The 23,928-nt window shown below is 46.3% G+C and overlaps 1 protein-coding gene across 1 annotated transcript in view; it reads left to right on the forward strand.

Annotated features, from left to right (window-relative positions):
* Positions 1–503: 503 nt before the first annotated feature.
* Positions 504–23,928, forward strand: part of GABRR2 (gamma-aminobutyric acid type A receptor subunit rho2) — a 38,636-nt gene continuing 15,211 nt past the window's right edge. The window contains exons 1-2 of the mRNA XM_070419309.1: positions 504–691; positions 1,681–1,787. Coding sequence (XP_070275410.1) covers positions 504–691; positions 1,681–1,787 — 295 coding nt within the window. The remainder of the gene's footprint in view (positions 692–1,680; positions 1,788–23,928) is intronic.

Genomic DNA, 23,928 nt, shown 5'->3' on the forward strand with positions numbered 1-23,928 from the left:
TCTCTCCCTTCTTATTTGAAATCGATAAAAATATATTAAAAAATGAAATAAAGCAACCTCGTGACAACAGGTCCTGGGTGTGCTTACTCAGCATTTCCTGAGCACCTTCATTCACTCATCTCCATGTCCACGAAGTCTTCCTGCCAATCCACGCAGAGTCCAAGCTGACTCCCTGGTACATGTGACAGATTGGTTTTATGTAGCCAGAGAGATGGATTAATGGTTTCAGCAAAAAAGCTGGCATGTTCAAGAGATTTAATTTTTTTTATATAACAGTTTCAGCCAAAGCTGTCCTCGAGCTCAGCGGAGGCAGAGTTCCACAGGAGGACAAACTGGTTGACTAATGACCAATCACTAAGCAGCAGGGAGGGCAAAGCCTCGAGTTTGTGTCAGGTCCTGGGGCGTGGGGGGTGGGGTGGGACAAGCATCAGTATCAAATATTAATTCGGGAGAATCAGCCTGGCCAGACATGCCCACACTGTCACGAGGCAGCAACCGTATCAATGGTTAAGCCAGGGGGGATTGGCCCCGCCGCAGGCCACTGGAAAGCAGCTTGCGGCATCGTAGACATTCACAGAATGCCTTATCTTACAAAACTCATTTTGTTCTTGTTTTGCCTGATGGTTCTTGTGGACAGCAGGAAGCCCAGGAGGAGGAGAGGGACAGGGCAGCTGGCAATGCCCCAGCCAAGGTAAAGTGGGTGAGCGGGGAGGGAGGGCACAAGCACCCGCAGTGAGAGCAAAGCCAGGCTGGGTCGAGCCCCCATTCCGATGTCTGTGTTCGGCCAAAGCGTTTTGATTTGAGGCAGGTAGTTGAAAACTTAATAGGTAAAACATCTTTGTATTTCTCAGGTGGAGCTGCTTTGTAGCTCAGGGTGACCTTCCCTCCATCTCTCCCTTCTTCCCTTTTTTTCTCTCTCTCCCTCCCTTCACATCCTTCCTCTCTCTCCCTCTCTTTCTCCTTCCCCTCCTTTTCCTTTTTTTGCTTAGTGATACTCCTGTCAGTAGAATATTGCTTGAGAATATTTTGGACTTGACTGCTTTAGATTATGTATGGTGGTGGTGAGAAAAAAAATCTGGAAAGAGTGAATGTGAATGAGAGAGAAGAGAGAATTACTCCTTTGTCATCTGGGTTAGAGGGAAGGGCGTGAACCAGGGTCCTCCAGCTCCAGCTTCCACCCGGTGGACGGCAGGAGCCACTGCATGTCCAGCTTGGCCTTGATCCCTGCTGGCTAAGGACAGAGGCTCTGCGCCAGGGTGGGTTCCGCAGACAGCTGCCAGCTGGACTGATGTCAGCTTGGGGTCTCAGATGTTTGTTTATCACCAAACCAACATTATGACAACCTAAGAGAAATGTTTAAAAAGAATAAAAACCCACATTTTAATTCCTCCACCATTCAACCCAACTCCTGTTCTCTAGTCATAACTTTTGACAATTAAGAGCTGGTCAGGTGGAATGGTGCCCTGCTGGGAGGTGTTTCCTTTCGCAAGGCTCTGGAGGGGTCTGGTCCTCCCGGCCTGTGAGGGCCTGGGGCAGAGGGGTAGGAGGGGTGGGAAGGTGTTGTTCAGCCCGATGGAGAAGATGTGCCCAATGGTAGTTCTTGCAAAAAGTAATCTCTCCAATCGGTCTCACTCAGTGCCTGGCGGGCCACGGCAAAGTGTGTCTCGCTTGTCTCTGCAGTCACCTTTCCAAGAAGACCCTCGACGTGACCAAAATGCGGAAAGCGGAGGCTCAGCCGCTCCTCAGGGTGGACGACCACGATTTCACCATGAGGCCGGCCTTTGGAGGTAGGACTGTGTCCTTCCCTGGCCTGGTGGGGCGCGGCCCCCAGGCTGCTGCCCATGCTCTATCCCTTCTCTCAGGCCTTGCCTCCCGCCCTGCACCCCCTCCTGCCCTGGTTTCCTCACTGAGTCAGATCAGCCTGACTTGGCTTCCAAAGTCACGAAGTTTCCCTGGAAGGAAAGAGCTGGGAGAAAGGGAGTGGAGAGGGCTGTTGACTGCAGAGGAGCTGATGTGACTAAGCTGTTTACGTTAGAAAGGACAGGCCCCGCCGCTGCCAACTTTTCTAGAAAAGTAAGAGCTGGCCAGGAGGGTCTGGTCACAAAGTGGCTCCCCGGCTCAGGCACCCTGTGCCCAGCTGGAAATGTGGGGGTTTGAGGGGGCCACCTGCTTTTCAATGCAGCAACAATAATTTAGCAAAAGCCCCATGACAAAGCCCCTCTGCAAACTTGTCCCCAAGGAGCTTCCCTGCTCTGGGGGTCAGGGGGGAGTGGCATGGCTGGTGGCTGTCCCTTCAGGAACTGGAGAAATGCCACAGGAGGGCTGGGAAAGGCGCCAGCCGTCTGCTCTGTCCACCAGGCAGGGAGTGGGGTGAGAGCAGCCGCGGGTATGATGCAGGGCCAACGCCCCGCCTTGTGCAGGTGGGGAAACTGAGGCCCGGGGCATTTCAGCTGACAGGTCCTGGCCAAGGCAGCCCCTGGAGGCTGGCTTCCATTTCCCTTTATCTTCACCCTTAAACTTCTCTTAGGTCCCAGCATTCTCTTGGGGCAGCAGGAAGGAGGAGGGGTGACCTGCGGGCAAGTCAGCGGCCCTCTCTGAGCCTCTGTTTGCTGGTTTGTAGAAGGGGACAGTGACCCCTACGTCTGGAGTTGTTGTCAGGATTAAACAAGATAATGCATGTGAAGCCTCTAGCACAGCCCCGTTCACGCCCCCTTAGGAAAGCCCAGCTGTCAGGCTTTCCTCTTGTGGTCTGATAAGGGATTAAGACACGAATTTATCCCAGACGCCCCTGCACTTTAAAAGGCCTCAAAGCCTGCCGCTCTGACACCTGGGGAGCAAAGGAGGAAAGGTGGCAGGTCTCGGCCTGTGCCCCTTCTTCCTGCCCAAGAGGTTGCTCCCCACCAGCTGGGTCAGGGCAGGGGCACCATCTCCCTGGGAGTCTGGTTCCCTGGGAGCCTGCATGAGTAATACCGCCGAGGAGTTTCATAAAAATAAAGTGTCCCTGAACAAGCAGTTCTCAAATAGCTGTATCTGCTCCGGGAGGCCCAAGCAGGATGTCCCCGTAAGCAGGAAACTCCACCTTGCCTTTTTACAAATTTTTTATAAGACAAATTAAAAAAATATATATTCTTTCCTTTTTTAAAAATTGATTTTTAGAGAAAGGAAGGGAAAAAACATTGATGTGATGTGAGAGAGAAACAGCAAACATCGCTTGGTTGCCTCCCTCCCACGCACCTGAGCACTTGCCCTGACCTGGAATCAAACCCGCCACCTTTTATTTACGGGACGATGTTCTGAACAGCTGACCACACCAGCCAGGGCTCCGACTTGCTTTCTTGGAGAGCGTCAGTTAAGGTGCAGAGGGTCAGCTAAGTGGCTGGAACAGTAATAAACAATGGCATTAATGAGAACAAACACTTTGTTAGTGATTCCTCTGTGTCAGGCACCATTTGAATCAAGGTACACGCACGATCTTATTTCGGTCCTCACAACTACTCTGTGAAGTAGACACTGTTATTACCCTTAGATGGGGAAACTGAGGCACGGAGAGGCGAAGTGACTGACCAGGCCGCACTGCTGCTCAGGTTAGACCCTCCCTCCTCGCCTGGTCTCTTTCTTGTTCCCTCTACCAGTGTGTCCTTCAGTGCGGGGCTGACATATCCGTTACACAGAATAGCCATAACATCTGAGGGCTCACAAACAATACTCTTGGGGCCCCTGAAAATATTTTAATTTATTTTAAAATTGGAAGAAAAAGAGACATTTTGGGTACAAGAAAATGTTTTTACTATATTCATTTCTATACTAATACAGTTATAAAATATGGTTTTTAATATATTTTATGGAAGAAGGGGCCCATGAAGGCAAAAATGCCCAGGGGCCCTAGAAAGTCCTGACAGGGCCCCGACTCAGTGCGCAATTTTGTGGGGCAGGTGTGTGTGTTGGGGTGTGGCTGATACTCTGAACACCTTTCTCCAGGAGGCTGCTGTTGCTGGCAGGAGCTGAGCAGTCACCTGGCCAATGCCCTCAGCTTACAGAAGAGCCTGGGGTCCAGAGTGTTAAGTGATAGCCACAGAACAGCTGGGGGCAGAACTTGTTTTTTTTAGCTGTAAACCTGAAAGCCTTATAAAGAGGCCCCTCCTCTGGGAGGAAGCCGGGAGAGCCGGGAGCCTTCTCGGGAATGGCAGGTGCAGCGCCGCCATGCTCCCGGAGAACCCAGCTCTGAGCAGAACCATCCAGCTGCTGCCCCCTCAGGGTGCTCCTTCCTCAAGTGTGGAGGAGCCAATTGGACTTCCTGTGCCCTAATCCCTGCAGCCACGGGGCCCATCAGTGGGGCCACCAGCGCGTGGAGGGTCGGCCGGTCCCCTGCTGCCCGAGTGAGCCTCCGGGGCTGGGGAGGGCCTCACTTTGCCAGAAGCTGCGGAGGAGGAAGGTGTCCCCTCCAGCGGGTGCAGTGAGATCTGAGGCTCCTATGATCTCAGTCACTAAAGCAGAGAGCGGGGGCCACTCCTGCTTCCTTTCAGGGCAGTTGGCCCTCCCTGGAAGGCTTTCCTGGGTGTGCACATGTCACTTGGCAAGAAGAGGGGAAGGGGAGCACATAGTGAGGAGTCAGAGCCGCCCCCCCCCCCCCCCTCGCAAGCCACAAGAAGTGCTATGACTCCTGTAGTCCTGGCCAAGCAGGCAGGATGGGGCCATCACAGAAGGGCCTTCCCATCGCCTGCAGTTCCGATGACTGGGACCATCTTTAATCCTTGGGAGCCTCTGGGGATGGCTTAGATCCAAGAAGCCTTCGCTGTGGATGCACCTCATTCCTGGGCATGCACATGGGCTGGGGCGGTGGGTGGTGAGGAGGAGGCTGCAGGCAGCACACAGGGGACTCTGCAAATAACAGAAGGCACTCCTTCCTGGGGGGTGGGGTGGGGTGGGTAGCCTGTGCCAGGTGCCTTCCTGCCCTGGTGCAGGCCCAGCCTAGCACCCGCCTCCCCTTAGCTCTCAAGCGCACCAAGCAGCTCATTGGAACAAAGATGTCCTGCAGTGGTTGTGGGGTTTGTCTTCTCATTTCTACCTTTTCCTATTTTATTTCCCTAAAAGGGGCTTTCGTGTGGGTTGCTATTGAAAAGTATTTGACAGAGAGACATTTATCTAAGACTAGGTACCCCTTGGATGACCTTTTCAGTGTGGAAAAAGAAAAGCTTAAAAATCTAGCCGCTTCCTAATAATCCCAGGGATTAGTTGACATGCAAATACTTTGTCTAAGCCCCAGCTGCCTGCTGTGTCCCTGTTAGAGGGACCTCCAGAGGCCTGGGCTTCTCCATTTGTTAGGAGAAATATTGGAATGCTGATTTTTTAACATTTAAATTTATTTTTCTAATTGTGGTAATATATAACATAACATTTGCTATTTTAACTGTTTTTAAGTATATAGCTCAGCGGCATTAAGCATGTTCACGTTGTGCCACCATCACCACCTTCCATCTCCTGAACTTTGCATCTTCCCAGACTGAAACTCTGAACCGTCAAACAATAGCTGCCCACTGCCCTCTTCCCCCAGGCCCTGGTAACTACCCTTTTACTTTCTATTTCTATGATTTCACCTCATGTGAGTGGCATTCACACAGTTTCTGACTGGCTTTTGTAACTGGCTTATTTAGTTAACATAATGTCTTCAAAATTCGTCCACGTTGTAGCACGTGGCAGCATTTTCTTCCTTTTTAAGGCCACGTAATAGTCACGGTATGAATATATCACACTTCCTCTATGCCCTCATCTGTGAATGGACATTTGTTCTGTTTCCACCTTTTGACTACTGTGAATCATGCTGCCTTGAACATGTGCGTATAAATATCTGTTTGAGACCCTGCTGTCAGAAGTGGAATTGCTGGACCATATGGTAGTTGTATGTGTAATTTTTTGAGGACCCAACACACTGTCTTCTACAGCAGCTGTACCGTTCTACATTCTCACCAGCACGATGCTGATTTTTTAATTCAAACTGGGTAGATGAGAGGTTAAAGGAGGGACGTGGTGTCATCATAGATTCTTTTGAATTTTACCGAAGGAGTTTGTCAGGATGGTCAGGAAGAATGGTGGCAACAAAGTAGGTTACGTTGTCCAACCAAAATCCTATTGTTCATAAGGCAAATATGTGGGGGGTTTTTTTGAGCTGTTATTATGTGTCAGACATGGTCTATGACAGGAACTCGGTGGTGAGCAAGGCAGCCAGTTCTTGGAGTCTTTATGCTCTAGTGGGGGAGACCAGTGTTAATGAAATCCTCATATCAAGTTGTCAAATTGTGAGAGCTGCTGGGAAGGAAAAGTCAGGAGCTGTGGGGTTGGCACAGCAGGGTCTGAACAGTTGCCCCGAGGAGCCAATGAAGACAAAGAAACACCAAGGAGCCTCGCTAGCCTCGGACGCTCATGCGATTGGAGTCCTTTACATTCAGCTACTGTCCCTGAAAGAATATTATTCTCAAGGAGTCTACCAACGACCGATAAATGGTTAAGTGCAATCAAGTGTCACAGAGCAATGCAGGATGCTCTACTGATGGAGTGGGGAAACTGAGGGAGTGGTCAGTTCTGCCCAGAGAGGATCAGAGAAACTTTTGTTCAGGAGGCGATGGTCACAGTGAGTCTGGGAAGATGTGCAGTGGGCGAGCCCAGCGGATGGAGAAAGTAGGACAAGCCGGGGAGCAGGGAGCTCACGGATGAGGGTGAAGCATATCAGGGAACTGCGAGCAGCTCCATGTAGCTGCACTATGTCCTGTGTGAGTGTGTGAATGTGTGTGTGAGTATGTGAGTGCATGTGTGTGTAGACAGGGAGGGGACACAGAGAGATAAGGCTGGCACACGGGCTGGGGCAGCTCTGGGAAGGTTGTGCTGCATTTGGACTGTTAGCACAGCCAGGCTGAGGGATGACAGGACGAGACATGAGCTGCAGAACGTTCCCTGTGGGCCTGTGGGGAGGGCGCTGCCATAGTTGAGAATGAATGCCGGACAATAGCTGACCACTTCGGCCATGGTCCAGACTGCAATTAACAAGGGAGGAAGCTAAGGCCATAAAGGAAGCAGAGGGTGGGGTGGGGAGGCGGGGTCTGTGAGATGTAAGGAGGGAGATGGCCTCTGATGGAATCAGAGGAACCTGGGACCCTAAGTGTCTGACCTTGGGAGACCATTCACTGAGATGGAGCACCTGGAAAGCAACTGGAAAAAAGACATGGAAACAGTCAGGGAACAGACAGCCTGCTCCAAGGGGCGAGGGAAGAGAGCTTGATGAAGGTCTGCTTGCAAGAGTGTGGGCAAGGTTCAGGGGAACCAGTGAGTTACGGGGAGGCCCCAAGGGCTGGAAAAGTGTGGAGCCATTAGCAGCTGGAGGCCTGAATTATAAGAGGAGGAAGCAGTATCTTTCCCAGATTGTGCTCTTGGCGGGGGTGGGCCTGCGAGTGCTGCCCATAGAGCTCAGCTCCCCATCACAGAACAGTGGATCTGGAGAGGCAAACCCAGAGGTCAGCATGGGGCCGGTTGGCATTGAGTGAGTCAGGGAAGGCTGGGGATGGGACCCAGCCTGTGACCAGGGCACTGGCTGGGCCTGTAGTGCCTTCCCCATATCAGCTTCTAGCAAGAGAACCTTTCCTGGGATAAATTTAAATAGCAAAAGGCCGATTTAAGAGACAAGGCAGGAACATTGGCTTGTGTGCTTCTTTGAGCGTCACTTGTTAGAGATTCAATTCTCCAGTCCCACCCCAGGCCTCCTGAACCAGAGACTCTGGAGGTGGGGCCCCGGCAGCTGGGTTTTCACAAGCCTTGCTTTGATGCTGATTATCAGGCAAGTTGGAGAAACACTGGGTGACTCCAGAAGTGAGATTTTATGATGTTGCCTGCCCTTTTGCTGTCAAACCCTTCCACTCTCCCACCTCCACCAGCTCTCCACTCCCTACCTAGCACCATCTCCACCCCCCTGCACTTGACGAGTGGAGGAGTCTTTTCCTGGGCCTCAGCCTCTCTGACCTCTCTCCCATGGCCATTCTCTTCTGTGGTCTCTGATGCAGCTCTTCCTTGGCTCCTTCTCCGAGGTCCTTGGGTCCCTTCTCCTCCCAGAAGACACTCAGCCCCTTCCACAGCCAGCTCTCTGCTGCTGGTAACACTCCGTCTCCCTCTGGAGCCCGATCTCTGACCCAAACTCTAATTGCCTAGCTGCTGTTAAAATCTAAAAGAGGCCCCCACTGGATAGCTAACCAATTTCTTAAATTTCGTATTGAAAAACAACCCTGCCCCGTTCCCCAATATCCTGTCCTTGGTGCATGGTGAATTTGCACTAAGTCATTTACACTAGTATTTCTGTTGAAAACCAAATACTTAAACTGTCAGCATTTCTGAATTATCAAGTTGGGCAATATTCATTTGTTAATTGGAGCATTTAGTCCATTTACATTTATTGTATAATATATCTAGTGTTTTTAAAAAATTCATGCTCCTTTTTAAAAAATAAATTTTTATTGATCTCAGAGAGGAAGGAAGAGGGAGAGAGATAGAAACGTCAATGAGAGAGAATCATTGATTGACTGCCTCCTGCACATCCCTACTGGGGATCAAGCCTGAAACCCAGGCATATGCCCTTGACCAGAATTAAACCTGGGACCCTTCAGTCCACAGGACGATGCTCTATCCACTGAGCCAAACCACCTAGGGCTATCTAGTCGTTTTTAACCTATCATCCTACTATGTTGCTTTTATTGTCCAACCTATTCTATTTCTCCTTTGTTGCTTTCTTTTGGACTTATTACTTTTCCTTATTCCTAGTTTGGCTTTCCTATTTTTGTTTTGAAAATGCATATTCTTATTATATTTTGGTGGTTCCCCAGAAAACAACATGAACTCTTGGCTTAATCACACTATTGTGTTAATTAGTGATTTTTATTGTTCTCCGGACAATGCAAAGACCGCAGAACACTTTTACTCCATTTATTCCCCTCCCTACTTAAATGTTGTTTCTCCCATGTGTGTTTTGGTTTTTTCAACCCCACAATACATTATTAGTATTGTCCTATGTAGTCAATGTTCACTTAGAACCATGCATGTATTTACCATTTTTGTTGTTTATTTGTTCTTGCATGCCCAGCTTTCCTTCTGAGATCACATTCCTTCTGCTTGAAAAACATCTTCATTTAGGGCAGGATGCTTGCTGGCAAATTCTTTCAATTTTGGCTTGTCTGAAAATTCTATCTCATATTCAATCTTGAAGTGTCAGTGGGGGAAAAATGACATTTATTTTAATTTAAAAATTGGATAAACCGCTGATATGCTTTCCAGGACCACGTGAGGAGAATAACAGCAGAAAGAATTAGGAACCAAGCAAAGTCCTTGACTAAACATGTATTTCTGCTGCCTTGAATCTGTCACCTCACCAGTGACTTCCATATGGCTCACCAGATCCCTCTCTTAAAGCAGAAAGCCCCACAGCTATGTTAAGGAGCCAAGGCGTGAAGGCCCCGTTAGCCTAACTAGGCTATATGATTTCTAACACCTGATGGGACTCAGTTCTGCTCAAGACCTAACATTGCTCACAGAAGAAATCAGTAATTTGGAAGAATTTCTCCCAAAACCAGGTTGGGAAAGGCCACAAAATGGAGCGCTCAGGAGAGCCTGGGAGTGTCTTGCTTTGGCAGGTCAAAGGCCAAGGTCAACTCCATTGTGCTGAGACCAAGGAGGGCAGGGCAGTTGGTTCTGTTCAAACTGGAGGTATGAGTCCCCAGGTATGCAGCTCTGGAGCCTCCTGAATACACAGTTTGTTTACCTCCAACAACCCAGGTTCCCTGTTGACCTGACCTGCACTCCCTCGCAGCCGTACCTGCAGAACACCAACGCCACCCTCCAGGCTTTATCCAATTTCTCTTAGGAGGTGGCTGGCGCTGCTGGTGCTGTGGAGGCCAAGGCAGGCCCTGAGAACAGAGAGACACAGTGACAGGTATCAAGCAAGCTGATATATTTTATCTGTAAAATGTCCTTTGCCAAAACCAGCTCCTGGTTAAACACAGTGTGTTTTATCTGAAAACCAGGTCACTGGGAAGTGAGCCCAAAGAGGGTGATGGCTATATCGTTTCTTCCCTTTGGCTTCTGAAACACTGGAGTGGCAGGTCACACGGCCAGTGGGTCGAGCAGAGCACTCCTTCTACAAGAAGCAGTACCACTGTTGTAATGTACCCCACGAATCACACAAGGACGCCTCAAGAAGTTGAATTAAAGACTCACATTTATTGCAAATCAACTGATTGATGTACTTCTCACATCGATGTTTCTCCCTTTTTTCCTGTTTTCTTCTCTCTCTGAAATCAATAAAAACGTATTTAAAAACCCAAATAAATAAAACAGGTAAAACCCTTAAGACAAAGGTGTGTGTTGTTCCTCACACCTGTATGTTCCTCTCTCTCATTTCCTATCTCCGTTTCTCCCAAGCTCTAAAGGTCCCTGTCCCTGTGAGACTTGCAACCAGGGAGCAGTGGGCAGCAGCACCTCATCCGGGCGAGCTCCCTGAACCAGTCTCCAAGGGCCCCTTGATCTTGTCTCTTCTATTTTAATTCCTTCCTCTGTTTCTCTCTGTGGATGAAAACAGGCCACATGCTAACCTGTCAAGGTTAAGGGTTGACAGAACCCAGGCTATAAGGTGAGACAGGAGGAAAAATGTGTGGCTGGTTTTTCCATTTGAATTGCTTTCTGAGAGTCTGAGCCAATGCCTTTGCTGTATAATTGCCCGAAGATAAGGGTCACATCCTCCCTCCAGCCTGAATCTCTAGTGCCTTAGGCGACTAAAAATCTTTGTGGAGGTGTCAGAGGTCATTCCTCACGACTTGTAGGGGCCCCACAGGGAACCTCCAACTCAACTTTAATTCAGGAATTGACTCATCCGGGGACACGAATATAAAGATTGGTCCCCTAGTGCTCGAGTCCTCAGGGCTGTATTAGGCAGCCAGGGAGAGAAACCAAGGCACATAAGAGGGTTGAATGCCACTCAAGGCTGAGAGCCTCGAAGAGCTCAACCCGTAAGCAGCACACTTTGACCCATTCCATAGTCTCCCTAGAGCATTTGCTCATACTGCCAGTGTTAAAAAAAAAAAAAAAAAAAAAAGCCACTACAATTTACCTGGTAAATTGTGCCTCCAAGGCCAGAAACTCCCAGATCCCAGCCTTCAATAATACTCCTGATAGGAATCCTATTACTGGCAAGCACTGTCACTAGAAATCTCATCTAAAAATGGCCATAATGCAGGAGTCTTTGGGTGCCTAAATATAAAATAAAAACATATTAATACAAGTCCATATAGGCAATAATGGTTGCTTAATATTGCATTATCATTGAAAATTTAGACTTCCAAACACTAAAAATTCTCATACATTACATTACTTTAAATAAAAAAAAAATTTAAATATGGACATACATCCCTGGCTGGCATGCTCAGTGGTTAGAGCATCGTCCTATGCAACAGAGGGTTGTGGGTTTGATTTATGGTCAAGGGCACTTACCTGTGTTACAGGTCTGATCACATCCCCAGTCAGGGCACGTGTGGGAGGCAACCAATAAATGTGTCTCTGTCACATCGATGTTTCCCTCTCTCCTTCCTCCTTCTCTCTCTCTCTCCCCTCTCTCCCTCTTCCCTTCCACTCTCTAAAAATCATGCAAAAAATATTCTCACTCCTGGTAAGGATTAAAAAAATGTAAAAATACATATTTACGAAAAAAAGATGAGTTACTCTTGAATTATGCATATGGTCTGTAAATATATGGTATTTGTATGATACATATACATCTTTGTATTATGTGCTCCATATGGGATTATTAGAATGTAATAATTTATTGGCCTAAAAATGAAACACTTGTAAATTAAACAAAATCTTGTAGCCTGTACAAATATTTAATACACTATTTTAACGTTAACTGATGTCTTAACCCAGTTTTCACAAAATTTATGTCATATTTAATTAATTTTAGTTTACAACCTTTCCAAAGTTTAAATTTTAAGAAACATTATAATGAGAGCATGAGTGGGGCGGGGGGGGGGGATGGGGATTTAATGGGGGGGATGAGGACACATTTGTAATACCTTAACTAAAAAGAATTAAAAAAAAAAAAAAAAGAAACATTATAATTGCCCAAAACATGACTACTTTGCCGAAACCGGTTTGGCTCAGTGGATAGAGCGTCAGCCTGAGGACTGAAAGGTCCCAGGTTCGATTCCGGTCAAGAGCATGTACATGGGTTGCGGGCACATCCCCAGTAGGAGATGTGCAGGAGGCAGCTGATCGATGTTTCTAACTCTCTATCCCTCTCCCTTCCTCTCTGTAAAAAATCAATAAAATATATTAAACAAACAAATAAACAAAAAAGAAACATGACTACTTTATTCCAATGGGCCCTGAAATACCTCAAAAATTTAATCTCTATCTTTATGAAAAAAGTTTTAAAAGTCATTAGGACTAGTCCTGGTTGGTTTGGCCCAGTGGATAGAGCTTTGGCCAGCCGAATAAAGGGTCCTAAGTTCGATTCTGGTCAAAGGCATATACCTGAGTGCAGGCTCAATTCCAGTCAAGGGAATTACCTGGGTTGCAGGCTCGATTCCCAGCCCTGGTTAAGGAGCATGCCGGAGGCAACCAATCAATGTGTCTCTCTCACATTGATGTTTCTCTCTTTCTCTCCCCCCCCCTCCCTTCTGCTCTAAAAATTATTGAAAAAATATCCTCAGGTAAGGATTAACAACAAAAACCAAGTAATTAAACATGTTTAACGTACTTAAATTCTATCTACTTCTACTAAACCCTGGGTGTAACATCACGGCCAGAAGCGCGACCAACTGGAAGGAAGTCAGTCCTGCAGGGGTCCTCTTGGAAACGGCTGTACCCTCCCCCAGCTGTTTCCTGGAGGGGGAGTTTCAGGCAGGAACCCGCCCTCTAAGCGGAGCGTGGAAGTGAAATGATTTGTAATGAATCTATTATTGAAGCTACCTTTGGAAATACTATATCTACAGATCGGTGGTTCTCAACCTTGGCTGCACATTAGAATCACCTGGAAATCTTTTTAAAATCCTGATTTCTGGGCCTCATCCTCCGGAAATTCTGTTTCTTTGTTACTAATGTTGTGGCCCCACCCCATAACAAAGAAACAATTTCCGGAGGATGAGGCCAGAGTGGGGATCCCCCCCTGCGGTGCCTGGCCAGCCTGGGTGAGGGAAGTACTGCTAAGCAATAGCCACACTGTTTTGCTATAAGACATTAGTGTAAGTATCTGGACACTTGTATTCCAACCCACCATGAAGAGAAGACTTCATTAAACTCACAGATTCCAATGGCACATTACTCATCAGGTGATTCATTGTGAATCTGCAGACTCCCAGGATCGATTCCAGTCAAGGGCATGTACCTTGGTTGCGGGCACATACCCAGTAGGGGGTGTGCAGGAGACAGCTGATGGATGTTTCTCTCTCATGGATGTTTCTAACTCTCTATCCCTCTCCCTTCCTCTCTGTAAAAAATCAATAAAATATATTATTTTTAAAAATTGTGATTTCCTCTTCTTTTCAGTTTCAAATTGAGGGTTACCAAGTGTGATTTGTTCCTAGGAAGAAGCATCTAGAATTTAACACTGCCCCTCCTACAGGCTTTGCAAGGACAACAATTCATTGTTCACCCTGGAGCATAGATCATCCCTTGCCATCTAAGGGAGGGATAATTCATTGGTTAATGTATAAAAATTTTATCAAAGAATAATAACATTGGTGACAACTTGGTAAACTTACCAAACATTTAATTATATACTTAAAATAAGTGAATGTATAAATTACCTCTTAAATCATCATTATAATAACGCTAAAGATAATTTTTAAAGAATAATTTGTCACTCATTCTCCCTTGTATCTCACATATGTAAAAGAATTAATAAATATTTAATAAATTAATAAACAATGCATAGTCCTCATAATTATTCTCAGCCTGAAACAAATATTCCAGATTCAAATACCCATCTCTCTCTAGGACCACCGTCTCTGCACGGTTGGTAGCTTAAAAGTAAAAGTAATTATTTAGTTTTACTTTTTTTTTATTTCTTAAAGTATTACAAAGAGTATTACACATATCTCCTTTTTCCCCCACCTTGACATTCCCCCAGCTTCCCCCACCCCTCAGTGTCTTGTGTCCATTAGTTATTCTCATCTGCATGCATATAAGTCCTTCGGTTGATCTCCTACCCCCCCAACAACCCTCCCCAGGGTTCCAACTGTAGTTTGACATTCTGCTCAATGCTGCTCTGCCTCTGTATCCATTTTTGTTCATCAGTCTATAGTGGTCCTTATTATCCATAAATGAGTGAGTTCATGTGGTATTTTTCTCAGCTTCCCAGGGGCCATCTCAGTCTAAAAGGGGCCATCTCAGTCTCACAGGGGCCATCTCAACCTCCCAGGGGCTGCCTTAACCTCACAGGGGCCGTTTCAACCTCACCGGGGCTGTTTCAACCTCACCAGGGCCATTGCAAGCTCACAGGGGCTGTCTCAACCTCACCGGGGCCGACTCAACCTCACCAGGGCTGTCTCAACCTCATCAGGGCTGTCTCAGCCTCACCGAGGTCGTTTCAGCATCACCGGGTCCAATTCAACCTCACCGGGGCCATCTAGACCTCACCGGGGCCATCTCGACCTCACCGGTGCCGTCTCGACCTCACCAGGGCCGATTCAACCTCACTGGGGCCGTCCCAGCCTCACTGGGGCCGTTTCAGCCTCACCGGGGGCAGTCTCAACCTCAGAGGGCTGTTTCAACCTCACCGGGGCCGTTTCAACCTCACCAGGGCCGTCTCAACCCCACCGGGGCCATTGCAACCCCACCGGGGCCGTCTCAACTTCACTGGTGCCATCTCAACCTCACCAGGGCTGATTCAACCTCACCGGGGCCATCCCAGCCTCACAGGGGCCGTCTCAGCCTCACAGGGGCCGTCTCAACCTCACCGGGGCCGTCTCGACCTCACTGGTGCCGTCTCAACCTCACCGGGGCCGTCTCAGCCTCACCGGGGCCATCCCAGCCTCACAGGAGCCATCTCAACCTCACCGGGGGCCGTCCCACCCCCACCGGGGCCGCCTCAGCCTCACTGGGGCCGCCTCAGCCTCACCGAGGCTGTCCCGGCCTCTCAGGGGCCGCCTCAGCCTCACGGGGGGCGTCTCGGCCTCACGGGGGCCATGTCAGCAACACAAAGTTTGGCATTCTGTCCTTTGTTGGGCGGCTCCTTGCTGAACAAAATCTCCAGGCATTCCTGGTGGCTGAATATCTGGTATGCTAGCTTGGATTTCGTTTTCTACCAATTGCTCAGACTGCCTGTCTGCCGTCTCCCAGCGTCCCAAGTGAGACTGGATCTGGTGGACCTGCCTGTGCGTTTGCTGATACAGCGGTTCCACATCGCTGGCCCAGCCAGGTCCGGCTCCGTCTTCCTCCGAACCTGATTCTGTTTCTTGAGTGTGTCCCTTATGTATGTGAGGAGTTGAAATCTGCATTCTGCTGGGCTGTGCTGCAAAAGCGCCGGTGGTTCTCTTTGTGCCACTAGCACAGCTTAGGTGGGGATGTAAATTGAGTAGGGCGGGGTCCCCGGGAATCACCAGGGCGGAGCAAGGGGCAATGGAGTCTCTGCAACTCCTTTCCTCTCCTCGCGTCCCAGAGTGCCGGTGAGCAGCTCCACGAGAAAGCCACTCTGGCTCTCCAGCCCATTGCAAGGCCGTCCGCCTCTCCCCGTAGGGGTCTGGAACCTCAGGATCCCGCCCCAAACAAGCTCAGTGGATTTGAGAGTCTGAATCCCCTTCTGATTGAAAAAAAACCGCACATCCAGTTGTAGCCAGCCTGGCGCGCGACTCCGCCCCTCTGTTCTTGGCGAATCACCAGGGCGGGTCCAGCTTTCCCATGGTTCTGAATGATAACTGTTTGTTTTATAGTTGGTAGTCTCGATGTTGTTGTGGGAGGCAGCACACACAGGTCTGTACCTTACGCCGCCATCTTGGTTCTCTCTAGTTTTACTTTTTAAAAAACTTCTGGAAGCTGAGATCATTCTCCTGCTAAAATAAAGTTTCAGGATAATTCCTAGTGCTCAGGGCACGTGGCCCTGTCCCTCAGATAGCAGGTCCTTGGTGTGGTGTTTCATTGCCAGAACTGCCCTCTGCAATGCATGCCTTAAGAGTTCCTTATTCTTCAAACCTTAAGTCTAAGTCAGTTCTTGAGACAGAGGTCCCAGAATTCACAGAATAGAAGTTCACCTGCTTCCTACTGTTAGAGCTCACTATCACAATTCTACTCTTTCCAACTTAAAATTTACAAAAAATATTTATGTGCTATTGTTTGATTTACATTTATTTTTTTTACTTTATTGTAAGCTCCCTTAGTGCAGAGTCCATATGTGGGCTTTCCACAGTTGCACTTAATGCCAAGTAGGAAACTAATGAACATTTGTGAACTAATGAACAAATGAACCAATGATTGTTTACTGATTCCTTCTAGAAAGTTCCTTTTTTCTTGGCTTCTATAAAGCCATATTTCCCTGATTTTTCTTCTTTCTCTCTGGCTTCTTCTCACCAAACTCCTCTGATCATTTCATAAATGTTAGTTGTACTAAAAATACTTCTATAGATCATCTTCTCTTATTACTCTACCTATTCTCTATCAGAAATCTTAAGTACTTTCATTTTTTTCCCTAGGCAAGATCATTCTTCTAATCTCCAATTATATATATAATCTTAAGTGCCTCTTGAAACATAGACAAATAAACTCAGCATTTTCAAAAATAAACTCATGATTTAATGAGTTTATAAAATTAAACACACCACATCTATGCCATCTCCCATGATCTCTCTCAGTTGTTCAATCCAGGCCATAGGTTTTACCATTCTTTTGTTATGTTTCCCATCTTAAATTGCTCAGCAAATTCTATTGACTCTACATGCTAAGTTTTGTCTTCTGGCTGTAAAGCATAGAGTCAAGGTGCTAAATACAATCTTCTACACCATCTTATGCTTCAGGAAGACCTAAAACACCTTTGCTAAATGTAGTTTAAGAAGCGTTTCATAAACTAACACAACCTTACAGTTATTTAGTCTTTCTTGAACTTACAAATTTAAGCCCAATCATTGGAGTGTTGTAAATAATTTTTATATAATTCATGGGACCTCTTCAATAAAAAGTTGAATAAAAACTTTTAAGAAAGATTCAATAAATTTCTACTGTTTGTGTGCTATCTCTCAGTGTGTTTGTTTCAATTCTAAAAATATAACTAGCATCCGTTTCAATTTTTAAAGAGATTTCAAGAGACAAATTTTTCCTCACAAATAATAATGACCCGGCCAAATTACAACCAGTTTGCAATCTATTAAACTCACACCGTGAAAGGTGAATGTGCACAATTTGGCTTTCTGGTGATCATACAACAGTCTACAAAATTTGTTGTGATAGTTACCTGCTGATAAAAATATTTTCACTTAGAAATTCTATTGCTATTTTTCATCTAAATTAAGTCTTATTCCATGAAAAGCCAATTTCTAAACCTCATCCCAGCAGAGGTCTAGCAGATGTCTGTTTATGTTATCTTTAGGAGCTATGACAACAAAAAGCCATGTGAGCCCATAGCAATTTACAAGTGCTCCAAACCCAGGAGGCTGGTACAGCAAACATCCACATACTAATTTTGACATTAATCTCCAACCATCAGCTGACTAAGGATGTTACAGCTGCATTGGAAACACGTTGCAGTTTTAAATCACTTCATCAAGTAACTCATCTTAGTGTTATATTTTATTACTATTCCAACAGGAATGGCAAGAAGGATCAATGCTATATATAGCTGATACCTAAGTTAAATGAGCTGAATATAATAAAACTGTCATCTAGAATTCAAAGGGCATTAGTTTTTTTTTTTTAATCATCTATCTATATGGAGAATTTCTTTTTTTTTCTTTATCTTTTTATTTTTATTGAATTTATTGGGGTGACATGCAGGTTTCTTTTTTTATATATATTTTTTTAATTAAATCTTTATTGTTCAGATTACATTTGTTCTTCTTCCCACCCCCTCTCATAACTCCCCTCCTCCCAATTCCCGCCCCACCCTCCGCCCTCACTCCTCACCCACTGTCCTCATCCATAGGTGCACGATTTTTGTCCAGTCTCTTCCCGAATCTCCCATTCCCCTTTCCCCCGCAAGAATAGTCTGTCCATTCCCTTTCTATGTCCCTGATTCATTATAATCACCAGTTCATTCTGTACATCAGATTATTTATTCACTTGATTCTTAGATTCACTTGTTGATAGATGCATGTTTGTTGTTCACTATTTGTATCTTTACCTTTTTCTTCTTCCTCTTCTTAAAGGATACCTTTCAGCATTTTGTATAATACTGGTTTAGTGGTGATGAACTCCTTTAGCTTTTCCTTATCTGTGAAGCTCTTTATCTGACCTTCAATTCTGAATGATAGCTTTGCTGGATAAAGTACTCTTGGTTGTAGGTTCTTGGTATTCAGCACTTTGAATATTTCTTGCCATTCCCTTCTGGCCTGCAAAGTTTCTATTGAGAAATCAGCTGACAGTCGTATGGGTGTTCCCTTGTAGGTAATTGAGTCTCTTTCTCTTGCTGCTTTTAAGATTCTCTCTTTGTCTTTTGCTCTTGGCATTTTAATGATGATGTGTCTTGGTGTGGTCCTCTTTGGATTCCTTTTGTTTGGGGTTCTCTTCGCTTCTTGGACCTGTAAGTCCATTTCTTTCACCAGGTGGGGGAAGTTTTCTGCCATTATTTCTTCAAATAGGTTTTCAATATCTTGCTGTCTCTCATCTTCTGGCACCCCAATAATTCTGACATTAGTGCGCTTGAAGCTGTCCCAGAGGCTCCTTACACTATCTTCGTATTTTCGGATTCTTTTTTCATTTTGCTTTTCTGGTTGGGTGTTTTTTGCTTCTTCGAATTTCAAATCTTTGGCTTGATTCTTGCGCTCCTCTGGTCTGCTATTGGGTATAATATTCTTTATTTCAGTCCATGTATGCTTAATTTCTAGTTTCTTTATCGTAGCATCGAGGGTCTCATTAGTTTTTGTGAGGCTCTCCACAAGTTTATTGCAAGCCCTCAAAATTGCATTTTTTAGCTCCATATCCTCCATTTCTGTCATGTTTTTTTGTCTCCGCATTTTTTATGCTTTTTTGGTGCACCCCCTTGTGGTCTTTGTGCGCAGTCTTGTTCTAGTTAAGCCTTGATTTTTTTAGTTAATACTGAGGGATTTGACCACCAGGCTGACTGGCTGTGAGAATCAGCTGTGTGGAAAACTTCTGTCCTCTGGGGAGGTGCTAATCTAGCCTTTGCCTGAGGCGATCCGGCAAATGGCTCAGCACAGGGCTTGGGCAGGGCGGGATCAACAGGGTGGGTGGAGGGAGCAGTTATGGCTGCTCTCAGTCCCTTCCCAGAGGCTCTGCTTCTCAGAACCCGGCAGCCGCTGCAAACCTCGGAGAGAAAGCTGCCCTCAGATTCCAACTGATGCCGGACAATCCTGCTTTTCCCGTCTGAGTCTGAGTCCCTAGAGACTCGCCCGGATCTAGAGCCCAGAGTCTGAGACTCCCTCCCGACTGAAAACGACAACCGCGCCCTCAGCCACCAGCCCGCTTTGCACGCGCACCTCGGTACCTTTGTATTTTCCACACTGCGCCTCCTCTGAGCCTCGGTTTGCTGTTCTCTTTCCTTCTAGTTGAAGAGTCTCTCCTCAGCCAGCTTTCCTGTGGTTCTGGGTGATGTCTGTTCCGTCTTTTAGTTGTATTTTTGAAGTGGTTGTTTGCGGCGGCAGTCTCCAGTGTTTACCTATGCCGCAATCTTGGTTCTCTCCGAGAATTTCTTATTAAATAGGGTGTTTTCAAGATAGTAGGTGATTTGCTCCTTTTAAACTCTGGTATCTTAAACCATAAAGAATACTTCCACTGTATTATAGATGGTCCTATCTATCAGAGCTAGGATATGGTCAACATATTTTATCCTTTCCTTGATGTCCCATAATCATTACGATGAACAATACTTATTATATTGTAATGCGATGATAACCTTGGTTTTAATTTAGGAGTGTGGGTTTTATTTTACTCATTGCCATAGGGACTCACATGTGTGAGGAGCCAATATAAGTTACCGGGAGAAAAAGCTCTTGCCTTTCAAGACAAACAAGCAAGATAAACCTCTCTAGTGTGGAAAGAATCTAAGTAGGAGAGAACAGTGTCAAGTAAGGGTTGTTCAATTAGACATCTGAACTTTCTCAGCTCTCATTGATTAGCTACCTAGCATTGAGCAAGGTCCTTAACTCAGTTTCCACATACATACATAAAATGAGGCCAATAATACCAGCTACAAGGTCAGAGCCCAGGAATAAATTAGATAATGTGTATGGAGTGCTTAGAAGAGTGCCTGATACATATTAGAGATTATTGGTTATTAATGGAGGGGGCAGAAAATTAATTTGGAATCGTATTGTTGTATATAGAAATACAAAAAGAGTTCATAATATAACAGAAGACATGACTGGGTAGGAGGAAGGGATTTGAGAAAGATGGAGGTAAAAAAAGAAAGATTTGAAAGAAGTGTCCTCTAAAAGGTAAATACATGGATTTGAAAAGATGATTTTAGAGGATTATATATATATTGGTAGTCCATTGGTTATGTGTCCATTGGTTATGCTTATATAAGTCTTGTGATTGATATCTTACCCCCCGCCCCCCCACAAAACTCCCCAGCCTTCCCACTGTAATTTGACAGTTTGTTCGATGCTTCTCTGCCTCTGTATCTATCTTTTTGTTCATTAACTTATAATGTTATTTATTATCCATAAATGAGTGAGATTGTATAGTATTTTTCTTTCACTGCCTGGCTTATTTCACTTAGCATAATGCTGTCCAGTTCCATCCATGCTGCTGCAAATGGTAAGAATTCATTTTTTTTATAGCAGCGTGGTATTCCATTGTGTAGATGTACCATAGTTTTCTAATCCATTCATCTGCTGATGGGCATTTAGGCTGTTTCCAAATTTTAGTTATTGTAAATTGTGCTGCTATGAACATAGGGGTACATATATCCTTTCTGATTGGTGTTTCTGGCTTCTTGGGATATATTCCTAGAAGTGGTATTACTGGGTCAAATGGCAGTTCCATTTTTAAATTTTTGAGGAAACTCCATACTGTCTTCCATAGTGGCTGCACCAGTCTGCATTCCTACCAGCAGTGAAGGAGTGTCCCTTTTTCTCAGCATCCTTACCAGCACTTGTCATTTGTTGATTTGTTGATGACAGCCATTCTGACAGGTGTGAGGTGGTACCTCATTGTTGTTTTGATTTGCATCTCTCGGATGATTAGTGACTTTGAGCATGTTTTCATGCGTCTCTTGGCTTTCTGAATGTCCTCTTTCAAAAAGTGTCTATTTAGGTCCTTTGCCCATTTTTTGATTGGGTTGTTTATCTTTCTTTTGTTAAGTTGTATGAGTTCTCTGTAAATGTTGGAGGTTAAACCCTTATTGAAGATAACATTGGAAAATATGTTCTCCCATGCAGTGGGCTTTCTTGTTGTTTTGTTGATGGTTTCTTTTGCTGTGCAGAAGCTTTTTATTTTGATGTAGTCCCATTTGTTTATTTTCTCCTTAGTCTCTCTTGCCCTATGATCTGTGTCTGTAAAGATATTGCTACGACATATGTCTGCAATTTTGCTGCCTATGGAGTCTTGTAGGGTTTTTATGGTTTCCTGTCTTACATTCAAGCCCTTTAGCCATTTTGAGTTTGTTTTTGTGTATGGTGTAAGTCAGTGATCTAGTTTAATTTTTTTGCATGTATCTAACCAAATTTCCAAGCACCATTTATTAAAGAGGCTGTTTTGACTCATTATATGCTTTTGCCTCCTTTGTCAAATATTAATTGAGTATAATGGCTTGGGTCAATTTCTGAATCCTCTATTGACCAGTGGTTCTCAAGCTGTGGGTCGCAAAGAATGAAAATACATTCTGCACATCAGATATTTCCATTACGATTCCTAACAGTAGCAAAAATATAGTTATGAAGTAGCAAGGAAAATAATGTTATGGTTGGGGGTCAGCACAACATGAGGAACTGCATTAAAGGGTGCCGGCATTAGGAAGGTTGAGAAGCACTGTAATCAGAAAAGAGGATCAGAGTATTTCCATCCAATATGACTAGAACCATGACAGAGATAAGCACAGACTAGCACTGGGCCCCAGGGGAGGGTACCTCACACAGACAGGAAAAGGTAATTAGAAAGACTCTCCTAGAGCACATGCCCTTGACCAGAATGGAATCTGGGACTCCTGAGTCCACAGGCCGTCGCTCTGTCCACTGAGCCAAAGCACTCAGGGCTCCTCTCTTCTCTTCTTTTTCCATAGAAGAAGGAAAGGAGGAAGGCAGAGGGTTCTGTACCAAAAGGAGGGAAAAAGAACTCTACTTGGACACAGAGCAGTCCAAATAAGACCGCAGAGGCTTAAAATAGTGTACAAGTTGGGGAATTACGATGTGTTCCAACCATAAAGTGAAAGAAAGGATGGAAGGAGATGAGGTTGGAGAAAGGGGTCCCAGGCTGTCCTCACATGGAAGTCATTACAAAGCCTCTCTTTCCCACACTCCCTCCTCACTCTCTTTCTCCCTTTTACCAGGTTCATCTATTTGCTTTAAAATAACCCCTCAATTGAAAATATTTGAGGTTGTTTTATCTTCCTTCTCCCGACCCAGGAACACTTGCGAGTGGGAGTTACAGATGCCCGGAGGGGCACAGTCACAACGAGGTGGGCGTGGCCTGCGGGGGGCGGGGGCGGCAGAGTTCCCAGGTCCCTTTGGGGGCTGGTCAGGGGCAGCCCTGCCAGTGTCCTCCCCGGCTGTGCGACCACCTGGGCCTCACCCGGACCCGGAACACAGGCCACAAGATAGCTAGCCGCCCCACTCCGCCTTATGCTGACCCCACAGCCAGAAGCAGGAAGAAGGAGCCTGGCCCATGGCATCCCACGGTCAACCCATGGACGGCACCTGTTCCCGCAGGTCCAGCTCCCAGCTCAGTGCAGAGAGAACCCCAGTCACCTCCTGGGCGGAGCACTCTCAGGGGTCGCCCAATTACTCCCTCCTCAGCCGGTGTCCCCGCCGCCACGCTGTGATGAACTCTGTCCCTCGGGAATCTGTTATTTGGGGGAGACAGGCAGGTTAATTACTATTGTGGAAGGCTGAGCGAAATAAATGCTTCCGTAAACGTATAGACGTGCGTTATGGAGACGCAGGGAGACAGTGATGACAGCTGGCGGGGCATCCGGAGGAGCAGGCATCAGAACGGGGCTTCAAAGGATGCCACGAAGGAGGAGGGAGAAGGGGTGCCACAGAGAAGGGGGGTGCCATTGAGAAGGGGGAGGGGCGGGTGCCATGGAGAAGGGGCAGGGGAAGGGGAGGGTGTCATGCAGAAGGGAAGGGGAGGTTGAAGGGGGGTCGGAGGGAGGAAGCCATGAGAAGGGGGAGGAGAGACAGAGATGAGCGAAACACTGACCGAATCTCAAGCTATTACCGAGGATTTAACTTTTTGATGAGCCGGATGATAGCCATATATATACACTGGGCCTCTTGGTTCAGAGATCGATGCTCAATGCACTGAGCCACACCAGCCGGCCAGGTGATAGCTTGAAGTTCAAAGCTCAGCATGATCTTAAAGATGTCTGCCTCATCCAGTTCCCTCATCAGCTGAAGCATTATTTGTTTGTTTATGTAAATAAAAGCACAGGCTGACACAGTCCACAGTAGCCTGGAAACAGAAGGCCTGGCCGTGGGGGGCCTCCAAGGAGCCCAGGCTGCCAGCTTCATCCCTGGGCAGGAGCACAGGCTCTGGCCCAGCTGGTTCTGCGAACACCCCAAGGGCGAGCACCTAGCAGCTCCC

This window comes from Myotis yumanensis, unplaced genomic scaffold, assembly GCF_028538775.1.
Source record: "Myotis yumanensis isolate MYYU_CA2020_CCGP unplaced genomic scaffold, mMyoYum1.0.hap1 SCAF_6, whole genome shotgun sequence".
Classification (NCBI taxonomy): Eukaryota; Metazoa; Chordata; class Mammalia; order Chiroptera; family Vespertilionidae; genus Myotis; species Myotis yumanensis.